General features: G+C 37.5%; 1 protein-coding gene across 6 annotated transcripts in view; it reads right to left on the bottom strand.

The window, feature by feature from the left end:
* The window catches only part of ADGRV1 (adhesion G protein-coupled receptor V1), a 598,696-nt gene that overhangs the window by 54,164 nt on the left and 529,454 nt on the right, over nt 1–15,078 (bottom strand). For 5 of the 6 annotated variants that reach the window (XM_055297968.2, XM_063612214.1, XM_063612213.1 and 2 more), the window contains one exon: nt 8,589–8,710. In XM_055297968.2, the coding sequence (XP_055153943.1) occupies nt 8,589–8,710 (122 nt within the window). Of the gene's footprint in view, nt 1–1,287; nt 1,537–8,588; nt 8,711–15,078 lie in introns of those variants that run through there. The other variant, XM_063612215.1, reaches the window with a different exon arrangement.

Raw genomic sequence — 15,078 nt, 5'->3', positions numbered from 1 at the left:
TTTTAGCTACAAATTCCATGTTGTAACTCCCCTCTCTGAAATAGGGAATGATTCAAAATGTGCCAGGGAACATCTCGAGACCAGATGCTTGTACAAACGAACATGTACAAGTCAGTCACAGAAACAGTCAAACAGTACTCTGGAGAATGCAGTCTCATAACTGACATACTGAGAAGTGTCATATCCCAACACTGTGCAAAGCTCTGCTCACTTGCCAGCTTATGCATTCCAAGAAGAATGTGTTTCAGATTTTGGAAAGCTTCTGTGCATATGGACCTTCTCCACAAACGTATTTTCTAGCATCTCCAAGCAGCTCATGTCTATTACTGCTGGCTACTCTCATTATCTTACATGGGATTCTCTCTAGATGTGAGAAAATTGTCAGTGAAATTCTAACATAGTAAGTGTGAGAGACCTCCTAGAAGAAAATCTGAAATAAATGCTGTATTTCAGCCTGAATCTGACTCGTTCAGGTTAAAAATAGAATATTTCAGCACATAATTAGAGCTAGGAGTGATATGCAAACTATTTAATAATGAGTGTGCATAAGCACTGCCCAATCGGAATGGCTGCAGGTCTAGCGCTGCACTAGCATCCTGGAGGATCCTTGTCAGGAAGCCTAGAGGTGCTTCTAACCTCACTGGATGGAAGCCTGGAACACCTGCAAGGTTTGGACAGTAGCTATTTTCAATATTTTACCTGACAGGGTTCTGCCAGGGCCTGCCAGCTGAGTATCAACCAGGTGATTATTACCAATAAATGATGATACAAATTTGGACATACCTTGGCCTGAATAGTTTCAGAAACTTACGACCTATAAGTATTAGCATGAATCCCCTTAGAAATGACAAACTCAACTCAGTTTTTTTAAAATAGAGGTTATTGGATTAATGGAACGGGAAAATAAAAAAATTAAACATAGTTTCTTATGAATTTCTTGTGGACAATGTTGAGACATTTGGTTATATGATAGATCACAAGTACTATTCTAATAAACTGATATCACATTGATAAAGTTTCCTAGTTTTGTGGCAGAAGCTGTTGTTGGCCTTGTCCAAACTTATATCAATGAACAAGCAAATTTAGAAAGTAAGTATAGTGGATGCCTGTTACTTTGGCCTGCCTAGCACTGTTGCCCCCTTCTGTTGGTCAGATAATCCTTTCTTCTGGCAGGAATTCCATTCCATGTGGTTTTTTATGAAACCAACTTGACTCTTTCCATTATTGGACTCTGTTCATGACCCAGGCCTGGCCAGAATATCTGTTACCCTGTGATTGGTTCCTGCATGGGATGTGACCCAGGATGGTACCAACTGGTCTTCCACAGGATTTTCTTATCTGGAATAAGCTCTTTCCTGCTGGGGCTGGAAAGCTGGCAGGAGGTGAGTCTTGCACCATGGCAGCCACCATGATCAATGCACTTGGAAAGCCCATTCAGCATTAAGGAAACATAGAACCCCAAGGCCTTTGGAATCTGGGCTCAGTAGGCATGTAAGTATAAAAGTACTTTTCTTCTCTCTTGAAGTCAGAGTCCCTCTTTTGACATAAAATAAAGCACAATGAAAATCAGGATTTGTTAACCTCACATCGTGGGGAGGTGGCAAAAACAATTATCATGATCATGCTCACATGTTATATAGTAGCTACTGGAATTAGGAACCAATTCTGATTGAAAAAACTGAAAGGGCATTTTCACCTTTATTCTCTATGTTCTGCTCACTCTTGATATCCAACAGTTTAATTTTTTAAACTATCAAGAAAATGTAAATAATAAGGATAGACCAATAAGAATTTGAGTAAAAGTTCAGTTCTTGGGTGAGAAGAAGTCCTTATAGTTTAAAGAAGAGTATTCAACAATAGAAATTAACAGTAAACGTTTAGAATGATGATTTTTAAACCTTACATTTGCATTTGTATCCATAATGCTTTGCAAAATACTTCACATACATTTTCCTAAATGTGCAAATGTATTGTAAGTTTGGTAGTTCACCTTTGAAATTTTAGGAAGTGATAAATTTTAGGTAAATATTTTAGATAATATTTTAAGTAATCAAGATTTTCTTACTTAAAGTGCATCAGACACTAAATATCAAAAAATTAGGCTAGACATAGTGGCTCATGCCTATAATCCCAGCACTTTGGGAGGCTGAGGTGGGAGGATCACTTGAGGCCAGGAGTTCAAGACCAGTCCAGGCAACATAGTGAAACCTTGTCTCTACAAAAAAATAAAAATAAAAAAATAGCCAGGCATGGTGGTGTGTGCCTGTAGTTCAGCTACTTGTGGGGATGAGGCAGGAGGATTGCTTGAGCCCAGGAGTTCAAGGCTGCAATGAGCTATGATCACGTCATTGCCCTCCAGCTTGGGAGAAACAGCAAGATCCTCTCTCAAAGGAAAATAAAAGACTGTAGAGAAAGAGGACAGAGGTGGCTAGAGATCCTGATATCTCAGATTCTAGAATGTGTGTTGACAAATACTTTTTAAAAAACTTAAAAAGATCAGAATACTATAAAAATACCCCCCTTCAATCAGTTTTAGAGCACCTATGACATCATAATAATCTAGATAAAAAGTAAGTCAGTAATCTCCTCTGAGCAAAATGTAGTAAGCAAGTATAAAATACATAATATGCTTTTATGGTCACAGGTGTTGACAAAAGTCAGTAGAGAAATATGAAAGCCATTCGAGGGGTAAAAAAACAAACAAGTGTTTATGGAACATACTTAAAAAATCTTACTATTAATACTATGTAGCCATATTCCATGGAAATGCCTGAATTGAATACCTCAAGCGATTTATAAGTTAAATGAACCAAAATAAACTCTAGAGAAAGGACATTTTCCAAGTGTTTCTTAATAGGCATTACTTTTAGGACTGATTCACTGAGCATCTGGTACCAGGAATGTGCCAGTGCACCAGGTAACAACCAATAGTAGTACAAATAATCATTGCTGCTTCAGTAATGTCACCTGGATTGAATGAAGCTCATTAAACATGAGTTTAAAATATTTTTAGTTTTTACTTATTCTTAGCTTCTAATAAGTTCTTCAAAGAAAGAGACCAAAATTTTTTCTTATATGTACCAGTGAATATACTATTATGTTCCACAGTCCTCCTTTCTTTACAAACCTCCATAAGAGCTCAATAAACTTTTCCTGTGTATGTGGTTTGATAGGTTACCCAGGCTACCATTATAATCCTAAGGCTTACATTTATTTAATTACTTCTGACTAGCTCAATTACAGATTTAAGTTGTCTAATCTCCATTGAATCCCACTGATTTCTCTCTAAGCAATCCATTTCTTGATGATCTTTCAACATAGTTTATTTCTGTTCTGTCTAGAAACTGCTCCATACCTTTTTAAAATTTTTATCTCATGCTTTGAACCCATTCCTCTCAACAAATGACCTTGCCTCTTGCCTTTAAGAGAAAAGAGAGGGCATTACATGCAAATGCCGACATTCCACACTTTCAGCTCCAGAGTAGTTTTTCATGTTCACCAATCATTTTTTCTTTCCCCAGCCTTAGAGAAAAACAAAAACAAAAACAAAACATTCCTACTCCTCCCTCAGAGAAGCCCTCTATCTCTTCTGTTCTTCCTGCCTCGTCCATGATCTTGCCATGACAACAAATCTTTCCTCCAGATGTCAATTTCTCCTTTGTTGGTTCTTGTCACAAGAAAACAAAACCAAAAAATCTCCTTTGAACCAACCAATCTCCCTTCCTAAGCTATTTCTTTCTCTCTTTGCGGTCTCTATTTCACTTCTTTTTCTCAAACTGTAGTTCCCAGACCAGCCAAATCAGTACCACCTGGAAACTTATTAGAAATGCAAATGATCAGATTCCACCCAGACCTACTGTATCAGAAAGTCTGGGTGTGGGGCCTATCATCTGTGTTTTAACAAGCTCCCCATGGAATTCTGCTGCACATAACGGTTTGGGAACCACAGCTGTAGACCGCATTGCTCCTCAGTTCTCATCCTATTTAACTTCTCTGCTACACTAGCCAGAGTTAGGCATTGTATCCTCTTGAGCTTTCTTTTCTACCCACAACTGCAAACCCTATCCAGGTTCTCTTCCTAGCTCTCTGATCACTCATTAACAATTTCTTTCATTAGCCCTATCTCTGTACCCAGTTGCTAAAACATTGGTATACAGTATTTAGCAATGTCTCCTAAATCTCACCAACTTCACTGCTTATTCCCTAGACGTTGCTCTTTATGTGATCTCCATTTGGACTAAAGATGTCAGTGCCCAGCCATTCATTCAAACCAGGAATTTCTAAGTGATGTTCCTCTCTCACACTTTACCTTCCTATATTTAATTGGTTAACCAAATTTCATTAATATTTATCTCATGCTCCTCATGGGTCAGAAGAATTAATATTGTTAAAACAACCATACTAGCCAAAGCAATCTACAGAGTTGATGCAATTCCTATCAAAATACCAAAGACATTCTTCTCAGAAATAGAAATATAAAATAAAATCTTAAAATTTGTGTGGAATCACAAAAGACCTCAAATAACTAAAGCAATCCTAAGCAAAAGAACAAAGCTGAAGGCATTGTACTATCAGAATTCAAAATATACTACAAAGCTATAGTAACCAAAACAGCATGGTATTGGCATAAACAAAGACACGTGGACCAATGGAACAGAATAGAAAAGCACAAAATTAATCCACATTATCTACAGCCAACTGATTTTTGACAGAAGGCAGTTAGAACATTAATTGGGGAAAGGAAAGTCTCTTCAATAAAGGTCGCTAGGAAACCTGAATGTCCACATGCAAAAGAAAAAATCTAGACCCCCAACTCTCACCCTATACAAAAACCAACTCAAAATGGATCAAAGACCTAAATGTAAGACCCAAAACTACAAAATTACTGGAAGAAAACAAGGTGAAATGCTTCACTTTATAATTTTATAAATATATTCTTGTTTATAAATATAAAAGAATATTAAATATAAATAAAAGGTTTTACAGACTGTTAAATATAAACAAAAGGTTTATAAATATAATAAGAATCTATTTATAAAATTATAAGAATCTAAAGATTCTTATTTATAAAATCTTTCCCTAGACCAATGTTCTGAAGCATTTATAAAATGCTTATTTTATAAACAAATGGGATTATGTCAAACTAAAAAGCCTCTGCATAGCAGGAAACAATTAACAAAGTAAAAAACACAACCTAGAAGAGGAGAGAAAATATCTGTAAACTATTCATCTGACAGATAATTAATATGCAGAACATACAAGGAACTTAAACATTTCAACAGCAAAAGCAATCTGAATAAAACAGGCAAATGATCTGAACAGTTATACAAATGGCCAACAAATATATGAACAAATGCTCAGCATCACTAATATCAGGGAAATGCAAAACAAAACCACAGTGAATTATCATTTCACCCCAGTTAGGATGACTATCATCAAAAAGACAAAAAATAAATGCTAGTGATGATGCGGAGAAAACAGAACTCTTCTACACTGCTGGTGGAAATATAAACTAGTACAACCACTATGGAGAACTGTATGGAGGTTCCCAAAAAAAATTGCCAATAGAAATACATATGATCCAGCCATCCTACTACTGAGCATTTATCCCAAGGAAAGAAAATCAGTGTATTGAAGAGACATCTGCACACCCACGTTTGTTGCCACACTATTTGCAATAGCCAAGATGTGGAATCAACGTAGGTGTCCAACAACCAATGAATGGATAAGGAAAATGGTAAATACACACAATGGAATACTATTCAGCCATAAAAAAGAATGATGGCCGGGTGCGCTGGCTCACGCCTATAATCGCAGCACTTTGGGAGGCCAAGGTGAGTGGATTGCTTGAGTCCAGGAGTTCAAGAGCAGCCTGGGAAACATGGCGAAACCCTGTCTCTACAAAACAAGCAAACAAACAAACAAAATTAGCCAGGCATGTAGTCCCAACTACTTGGGAGGCTGAGGTGGGAGGATTGCTTGAGCCTGAGGTGGAGGTTGCGGTGAGCTGAGTTCGCGCCACTGCATTCCAGCCTGGGAGACAGTCTCACCAAAAAAAAAAAAAAAAAAAAAAAAAAAAAGAAAAGAAAATAAAAGGTTGGTGCAAATGTAACTGCAGTTTTTGCCATTACTTTTAATGACAAAAATCACAATTACTTTTGCATCAACCCAATATCATTTATGGCAACATAGATGGAACTGGAGGACATTATGGTAAGTGAAATAACCCAAGAACAGAAAGTTAGACATTGCATGTTCTCACTCATGTGAGGAAGCTAAAAAATGTTGATCTCATAGAAGTAAAAAGTAGAACAGAGGGTACTAGAAGCTGAGAAGGGTAGGGGGAAAGAGGGGATAGGGAGGGATTTGTTAAAAGATATAAAATTACAGCTAGATAGAAGAAATAAGTTCTTGCGTTCTATAGCACTACAGAATGACTACAGTTAACAATATTTTATAGTTTCAAAGTGCTAGAAGGAGGATATTGCATATTCCCAACACAAAGTAATGATGAATGTTTGAGATGATAGATAATGCTAATTCTTTTAATCTGATCACTACATGTTATACGTATCAATACGTCACTATGTACCCATAAATATACAATTATTACGTGTCAATTAAACAATAAAATGAACAGTGTTTATCTCTGTAACAACTGTCAAACCTGTCACCTACTTTTTATTCCCAGGCACACTGCCAGAACATCTACAGTCTGAAATATGACAATAACCTACCTACTTAGAGCTGCTCTTTTTTTCAATATCCTCTCCTAAACATTTCCAGTTATCCTTCCAGTACAAACATGTCATCCCATTGAAATTGAAAAAAAAATTAATTGACAAAATTAAAAAAATTAGAACAAAACAAAGAAAAAAACACAACTTCGATGGCTTCCCCTTGCTTAAAGACTGAAGTTCAGCATCCCGAGCATGGAAAGCTGGCGTTTAAACCAATCTACCCTTTCTGTCTCCTCTCCCACAACTTCTTTTCTAATTGCAAGACCTTTCTTTTTCCTTCTCAACACGTTGCTTAATCTAGGCGAGATTAGTCATTTTCCCTTCTTGCAGCCTTGGCTAACAGTTTTCTCGGCCTGAAATTCCCATCTCTAACCATACACTCATTTATTATTTAATAAGCATTAAATGTGTCATAATCTCAGGGGCAAGTAAAATGAAAGAAGTATATCAGGTCTGCTCAGGGCTTGGAAATTGCTGCCATGCAAATACTGCCTTCAAAAAAAAGCCAACAATTCAGGTTTTTAATGTGAAAATTCTCAATTTTAAATTTGCAGCAAATATTTGAAAATCTAAAACAATCTTTTGTATAACATTGTGTGTCTGCCAAGCAAAACACACCTGCAGGCTGTCGGTTTGGACCTTGTTCTTACTTCCACTAGGCCTTAGGGATCCAAAAGTGACCAAGACTGAGCCTCTGCCCTGATGGCTCTGCCCTGATGGTCAACAGGCCCCTACTCACTCTCAAAATGCTCTGTTTACATGGCACCTGCCATACTAGATTCTTAGAGCTAATTGTTTACTCTTTGAATCATCAGATCCCAGAGAGGCTGGGCTGTCTTCTTTACCACCTGGCAATAGTAAGTGCTCACCTGTAACTATAACCGTAGACAGTTGTCCATATAGAAACTTGTACCAACTTGGTTCTAAACTTTTAGTTATTTTGTATTTTCCCCTTCCTAAGTTGATAATATCCTTGATTAGGCACCATCATGTAAGCTATGCTCTAACTAAAGAGTTTGTCTGCTCAGGTGCAAACCTAAAAAATGACTGGAGTCACACTTCAATTGTATGCTACAATTCTGAAAGTGTGGATATGTCTGTGTGTTTGCCACACATGATCCTTGCAAGATGGTAGCCAAAAGGAGGACTGTTTAGAGATAATTTAATAAATTTAAGAAATTCTTTTAGTCTAGGACAGATCTTTTCACTTTGGAAAACAAGGAAAATGTGTTCATTTGTTCCATTTGTTAATATCAGGGTGCAACATTTTTCCATTTAACAAAAGTACTAAAAAATCTCAGCTTTCATTTTTGCTGCAGTTATATAATTTCTAGTTATCCAAGCATGCTTATAAAACTAATTTAAGCTGGGCACTGCTGGACTTAGGGGATGTCAGTCATGTTTTAGTGAACCAAACACTCTCATTTCACTAAGCATCACACTTAAGAGGGGACTGCTTGAACATCACTATTTCACTCCTCAATTGATCTAATTTCTAGACTCAGCCACAATCCAAATATGTGCATTGATCTTACATGGCTGCCATCTGTAAAGTTGATAAACATCAATCCTACTGAAAAAGAAATATGTTTGTGTAGTTACTTCAATGTTGTCAAAATGAAGGAGAATATTTTGTCTTCCCTAACTGTATAATGAGCAAGTTAGAATCCCAGTCATATTTCAAATGTTAATGATTTAGGCTCCTATCATTTTATTTTACAACTCTATATGATGTTATTGTGTACACAAATTCACCTGTGTGTGGATGCTTGACTCTTTAATATTGAAATTCTATGCCTTGTGTTCATTAAGATAAATGTATGTTGTTAACCAAATTGTAAGGCTTACCTGCAGACTGTTGAAAATGACAAAGAGAACCAACATCCAGAAATGTCTGTAGGCCATGTGTAGTCCTCCCCAAAGCCATGTCACAGAAATCAGAGCAAAGAGATACAAAATCAGTGGAATTTCTAGAAATAAAAAAAAAAAAAAAGAATTTTTGAGCTTCAGAATACTGCACAGTCACATGTATACACAAAGTTATTTTTGGCTTCTTTCTGTGGTATTCTAAGTGCCCATTTTGAGAGAACAACCTCGCAAATCCCATTTTATGCCAGAGGAGAGAAGGCACATTGCTGAGTTCACATTCTGTTTTGCGAATGAGGCTGCTGGTAGGCCCAGGGATGGATGGGGGAGGATGAGAACTGTTCCTCTCCTAGACTACCACCTGCTGGACTGTTCAGAAAGTACCACAAAGCAACAATGGATTTGTAGAAATCTCCTTAAAAGAGTGTTCCACCAGAAAATGGCAGGCAGTAGTGTGCTCCCGAAATTGGCATATTCCAACCAGGCACTTAAGAACAGAAATTATATAACATTGTGTGTGTGTGTGTGTGTGTGCACGCGTGCGCGAGCGTGTGTGTTGGAAAAACCTGTACTCACATCCTTTTTCTGACTGAGAAGACACCAAAATTTATTGGTAAGTTTAAGAGCAAAGATGAAGTGACTGATTCATAATGATCAACTAAGCTTATTCTACACATGTTCTAATGCAGTTTGTTTGAAACGTTTTCAGAATAGATTTTCTCAGGGCCAAGGGACTTTATTACCCTTTCCACTTGTCTGTTTTGAATTTTCTTTGCTATCTGAGTTTTAGAATAATAACTATATATAGGTGATTTTAATATTTAAATGACAAGTTATATAAGATTTAGAAAGTGAATCAGATCTTTGCAGCCACAAATAAACACATTTTCAAGCTGTTGAAAGACATCAGGGTAGACCGCACCACTGACAACTTTCATGACAGACCTCAAAGCCCTTCTTTACCCACTACCATCAATGAACACCTAAAATCCTCGCGCACTATGGAAATTTAAACAGTTGCTTACAACTTTAGCAATTTTCAAATTTAATTTTATTTGGAAAAATCTCAAACATACAGAAGAGGTGCAAGTAGAGTACAATGAGAAAGTTTTTTTTTCCTGAATCAACTGAAAATTGTCAATCTGATCCCCCATTACCCTCTGAATAATCTGTATTTTCTACAAAGACATTTTCCTACATAAACATGATGCCATCAAATCAGGAAATTAACACTGATATAGTACTATCATTCTCAGATTCCATTTTATTACACCAGTAATTTCCTTTTTAGCAGAGAGATCCAGAGATCCAGTCTTGTATAGTTGACATGTCTCTGTAGATTCTTAATCCCAAATGGGTCTTCTGTGTGTCCTTGACTTTTGTAACCCTGACACTTTTGATGATTGCTAGCCAGTTTTTCTTGCAGAGTGTCCTTAAATTTGAGTTTATTTTATTTTTCTCATGATTAGATTTAGATTATAAGCTGTTAGAAATCACAGAAGGGATGCTGAGTTCATCTTACAGCATTCTATAAGATGGCACAAGAACTCAATTTGTCCCATTACTGAAGATGTTCATTTTGGTCACTTGACTAAGATGATGGCTGCACAAATTCTTCACTGTAAAGTTAGCATTTTCCCCTTTATAATTAAGAAGTTTTATATGTGGCATTTCTTTGAAACCACGTAAATATCCTTTTCCTTATCGAATGTTTGATTTATCCACTTATTTATTTTCTAATATAGACTAATAGATTCCTGCTTATTTAGCATATTATCCATTATTCTTTCTTTTTCCTTCCCTTCCTTCCTTCTGTCCTTCCTTCCTCCCTCCCTGCTTCCTTTTTCCTTTTTTGTTTTCTTTCTCTTTTCTTTTTCCTCTCATTTTCTTTCACATAGGGTCATACAAAGTCTTTCTCCACTGCCCAGACTGGAGTGCGGTGGTGTTGTCACAGCTCATTGCAGGCTTGACCTCCTGGGCTCAAGCCATCCTCCCACCTCTCAGCCTCCCAAGTAGCTGAAACTATAGGCCCACGCCACCACGCCCACCTAATTTTTGTACTTTTTGTATAGATGGGGTTTCGCCATGTTGCCCTGGCTGGTCTTGAACTTCTGGGCTCAAGCGATCCGCGTGCCTTGGCCTCCCAGAGTGCTGGGATTACAGGTATAAGCCATGGTACCTGGCCACTATCATTGTTTATCTCGATGCCAAGTTGTCCCTAGCGGGAGCCCTTTCAAGATGGTTTCTGTGCCTTTGGTTATATCATCATCATTCTACTAGCAGTTGTTTGCTTTTTGGCCCAAGATGTTTCAAATGTTCTCTGCCTCAGTCCTGGTTTCTTTTAGGGGAGAATGGTATTTAGAAACTGTGATCTGGGGCTAGGTATGGTCACTGCTGTTGCTGCTCCTAAGCTCTCTCAGTAGATAGAGGATACACATGCATATGCACACACAAACACATTTAGATCTGTTTTACTCTATCTATCTCTACATAATGAAATTCATTAGTTCATTTCAATGCTTCTAATTCCAACCCAACATCACGGGGTTAATTCCAGTTTTCTCCCTTTCCATATTTGTAACTCTTCTGTGTTGTTAAGAGATCTACTTCTCGTTATTCTTGAACTCCTGGACTCAGGCGATCTGCCCACCTCAGCCTCTCAAAATGCTGGGATTACAGGCGTGAGCCACCGCACCCCGCTATTGCTTATTCTTCTTAATATATCTACTGATTTGATCCACTCCCCTGCATGTAACCAACTTCCTATTGCTGTTATCCATTCCCTCGCTCAGGTGGCCTCCCAAACTCACTCAGCATCCCACAATTCCTGCTGGGCAGCACTGCACCCCTCACATGGATTCCTTCCTCACAGCAACTGGCTTGTGACACCCAGGCTTGGGCCCCTTCCTGCAGATGCACACCTTGCTCTGTACTAACTTGTGGCTGTAGATGGAATTGTTCGGGAAAGGGAGGAAAAAGAAGGAACAAGGAGAGAAGGCAAAGAGGGAGAAGGGAAGTAGTGAGGAGAAAGAGGGAACATGAACACTTTTTTTTTTTGAGAGAAATAAGGCTTTAGAAGGGACCATGCTGATATATGCCCTTCATCACAATATATACAAATTGTCTAAATTATTATTATAACTGTACAGGGAAAGTAAGACTAATATAAGAAGATTTACATAGATGAATAATTTCTTTGTCACTAATGCTTTGCAGCAGGACAAGAAAATATATATTAAGATTTATTTAATTTTTAGAAAAATTCATTTTTATGTAATGAAATAATATAATTTGAAAAAGGGCCAGAAGGCTCATTTTTACTTCTGACAAGATACCCTAATATTTAGAAAAGCCCTAAGCTGTGCTCACAAAATTTTCAAAGATTAGGTATCAAGTCTGGCAACTGCATTCTTTTCTTCCACAGTATAAGAACAAAATTTTATTTATGGCTCTGGGCAGAGTACAAAGGGACATGCACATTTTGTATGAACAACTAGGAACCAATTTTCAAAGTTTGGCCTGCATGTTCATCTAAGTGCTTAGAGCAAAGCAAGTGGTGTGTGCTGACAGAGCTTAGTGGAGAAGCTAAGGGAGCATACTGGGGCTCATGAGAATGTCCATGGCTTATATTTTCCTGGAATTCTGCAGAAAAGTATAGTAGTTTGGCACCCCAGACTAGAAACTCTGTAAGGAAAAAGCTAGTCATAAATAACTCAGCATACTTAATAGATCCCAGGCTTGCCTTCCAGAAGTACAACAATGATTAGGATGATGATTTCAGATAGAAGAAACATATCCAGAGGCACATCCGGATTTTGTGGGCCTGAAGCTTATGTTAGGAAGGCTTCTTTAAAAAACGAAAATTACAAAACCGTAATTAGGTGCAGGATCTTGGAAGGGGCCAAGGCTGGTGAAAGGACCTGAAACTTAAGCTACATTAGCTTTATGGTTAATCTACCTCTGAGGAGGCACCTTTAACCCTCTTTAGGGCCTAAGTCAAAAGGAAAGAGGTATTGGGAGGGGGTGATGGTGATGAAAGTTGGTTGGGGGGCATGTTGTTGTTAAACAGTGACTATAAATTCCATTTGGCAAACTGAAAAACAGTGCTCCATTCAACTGAAAATCACTTTGGTTTTATATTTCCTAAGCTGTCATTTTGCATTCGATGAACTATTAATAACTTCTCCGCTGTCTATAATTCAATATTTACCAAAGAAAGCATTTGTAATTGGCAATATTGGAAACAATTTGCGTTTAGGAGTGAATTAGTGAAGATAAAACAGAATCATTTCAATGTTCTCAATAAAAGGAGGCCCTAAGAACATAGTGTTGCACCCAGGAAATGAGTATCTACAGAAGACTGTGCTATACAGAGTAAAGAACTCCAACAACTTAACAACAAAATACCCATTCAATCCATTTGAAACATGGACAAAGGACATTTCTTTTGAGAAGATATACAAATGGCCAATAATCACATGAAAAGATGCTCAGGATCACTAGTCATTAGGGAAACGAAGATCAAAACCACAGTGATACCACTTCATACCCACTATGATGATTATTATCAAAAAACCAAGAAATAGTAAGTGTTGGTGAGGATATTCAGCAACTGGAACCCTTGTGCATGACTGATAGAGATGTAAAATGGCACAACTGCTGTGGAAAACAGTTTGGTAGAACCTCAAGATGTTAAACACAGAGTTACCATACAATCCAACAATTCTACTTGTAGGTATATATTCAAAAAAAGGGAAGGCACAGGTACTCAAATGGATATTTGCACACCAATATTCATGGCAGTATCACAATAGCCAAAAGGTGGAAACAACCCAAATGTCCATCAACAGATGAACAGATAAATAAAATATACTATTTGCATATAATGTGATATTACTCAGTGCCATGTTCTGAATGTTTGTGTCCCCCAAACTTTATATATTGAAACCTAATCACCAATGATAAAATTAGAAGGTTGGACTGCTTGGAGGTGATTAGGTTGTGAGAGTAGAGCCCTCATGAATGGGATTAGTGCACCTATAAAAGAGGCCCCAGGGTGCTGTCCTACCCCTTCCACCATGTGAGGACACAACAAGAAGTCATCATCTATGGACCAGAAATCTGGGCCCTTGCCAGACACTGAATCTGCTGGCACCTTGATCTTGGATTTCTCTGCCTCCAGAACTGTAAAAAATACATTTTTGCTGTTTGTAAGCTACCTGGTCTAGGGTATTCTGTAATAGCCTAAACAGACTGAGATACTGAAGCTTAAAAAGGAATAAAATTATAATATATGCTACACCATGGATGACCCTTGAAAATGTTATGTGAAACAAGCCAGATGTGAAAGGACAAATAACAATTCCATTTACATGAGGTGCCTAGAATAGGCAAATTCAGAGGCAGAAAGTAGAACAGAAGTTACCAGGGGCTGGGAAGAGTGCAGAATAGTGAGTTATTGTTTAATGGATATAGAGTTGCTGTTTGGAGTGATGAAAAAGTTCTGGAAACATGGATAGTGATGACAGTTGCAAAACATTGTCATTGTACTTATGTGACATTGAAGTGTACACTTAAAATGGTTTAAGATGTTAAATTTTGTTATGTATATTTTACTACAATTAAGAAAAAAGACTATGCCATGTAACTCAGGCTGTGTCAAGATGAAGTTCCACTGCAGCGAGAAAAAAAAAAAATCAAATCATCACAATACTTAATTTACATACTTAAATTAACAAGGAGTCACGAATGTGAAAACCAAAATAGTTTGAAAAGGTTTTAGTGAAAGGAATTACTTCTGGAAAGGCAAAGAAAACAAAACAAACAACAACAACAAACAACAAACCAGCAAGTAGATATGTCAATTAGTGCTACTATCATTAAGAAAGTCTACTCATGGGAGTCAGTAGATTCCATTAAGATTACATCACATCTCTTTATTTTTAGTGAAAAATATTATTTCCATGAATTTAACTGCCATTTTTAAAGAAAGTATGGTGTTGTATTATCTGTTTTCTTTGTAATTGCAGCCTTGGCTTTATTGCTATGCACCAGTGGCAACAATAATGGCTTTATTATGGAAATCACATTCCATTTACATGAAGCTGGAATTTATTCTATGTTTACAATCTTCCAAAGTACTTGTTTTAATTTTACCTCACTGACCTTCTGATTCTAACAATTTGGAATGTGCTACTAAAACAAACCCATCAATGTAAAACATGGAACACAACTGTGAAAAAATGTGGATTTAAGATATCGGCCAAGTACAGTGGCTCACGCCTGTAATTCCAGCACTTTGGGAGGCCGAGGCGGGGGGATCACCTGAGGTCAGGAGTTTCAGATGAGCCTGGTCAATGTGGTGAAACCCTATCTCTATTAAAAATACAAAAATCAGCCAGGCATGGTGGCTACCCAGGAGGCTGAGGCAGGAGTATCACACGAACCTGGGAGGCGGAGGTTGCAATGAGCC

This window comes from Symphalangus syndactylus, chromosome 11, assembly GCF_028878055.3.
Source record: "Symphalangus syndactylus isolate Jambi chromosome 11, NHGRI_mSymSyn1-v2.1_pri, whole genome shotgun sequence".
Classification (NCBI taxonomy): Eukaryota; Metazoa; Chordata; class Mammalia; order Primates; family Hylobatidae; genus Symphalangus; species Symphalangus syndactylus.
This window is presented reverse-complemented; position numbering and strand designations above follow the sequence as displayed.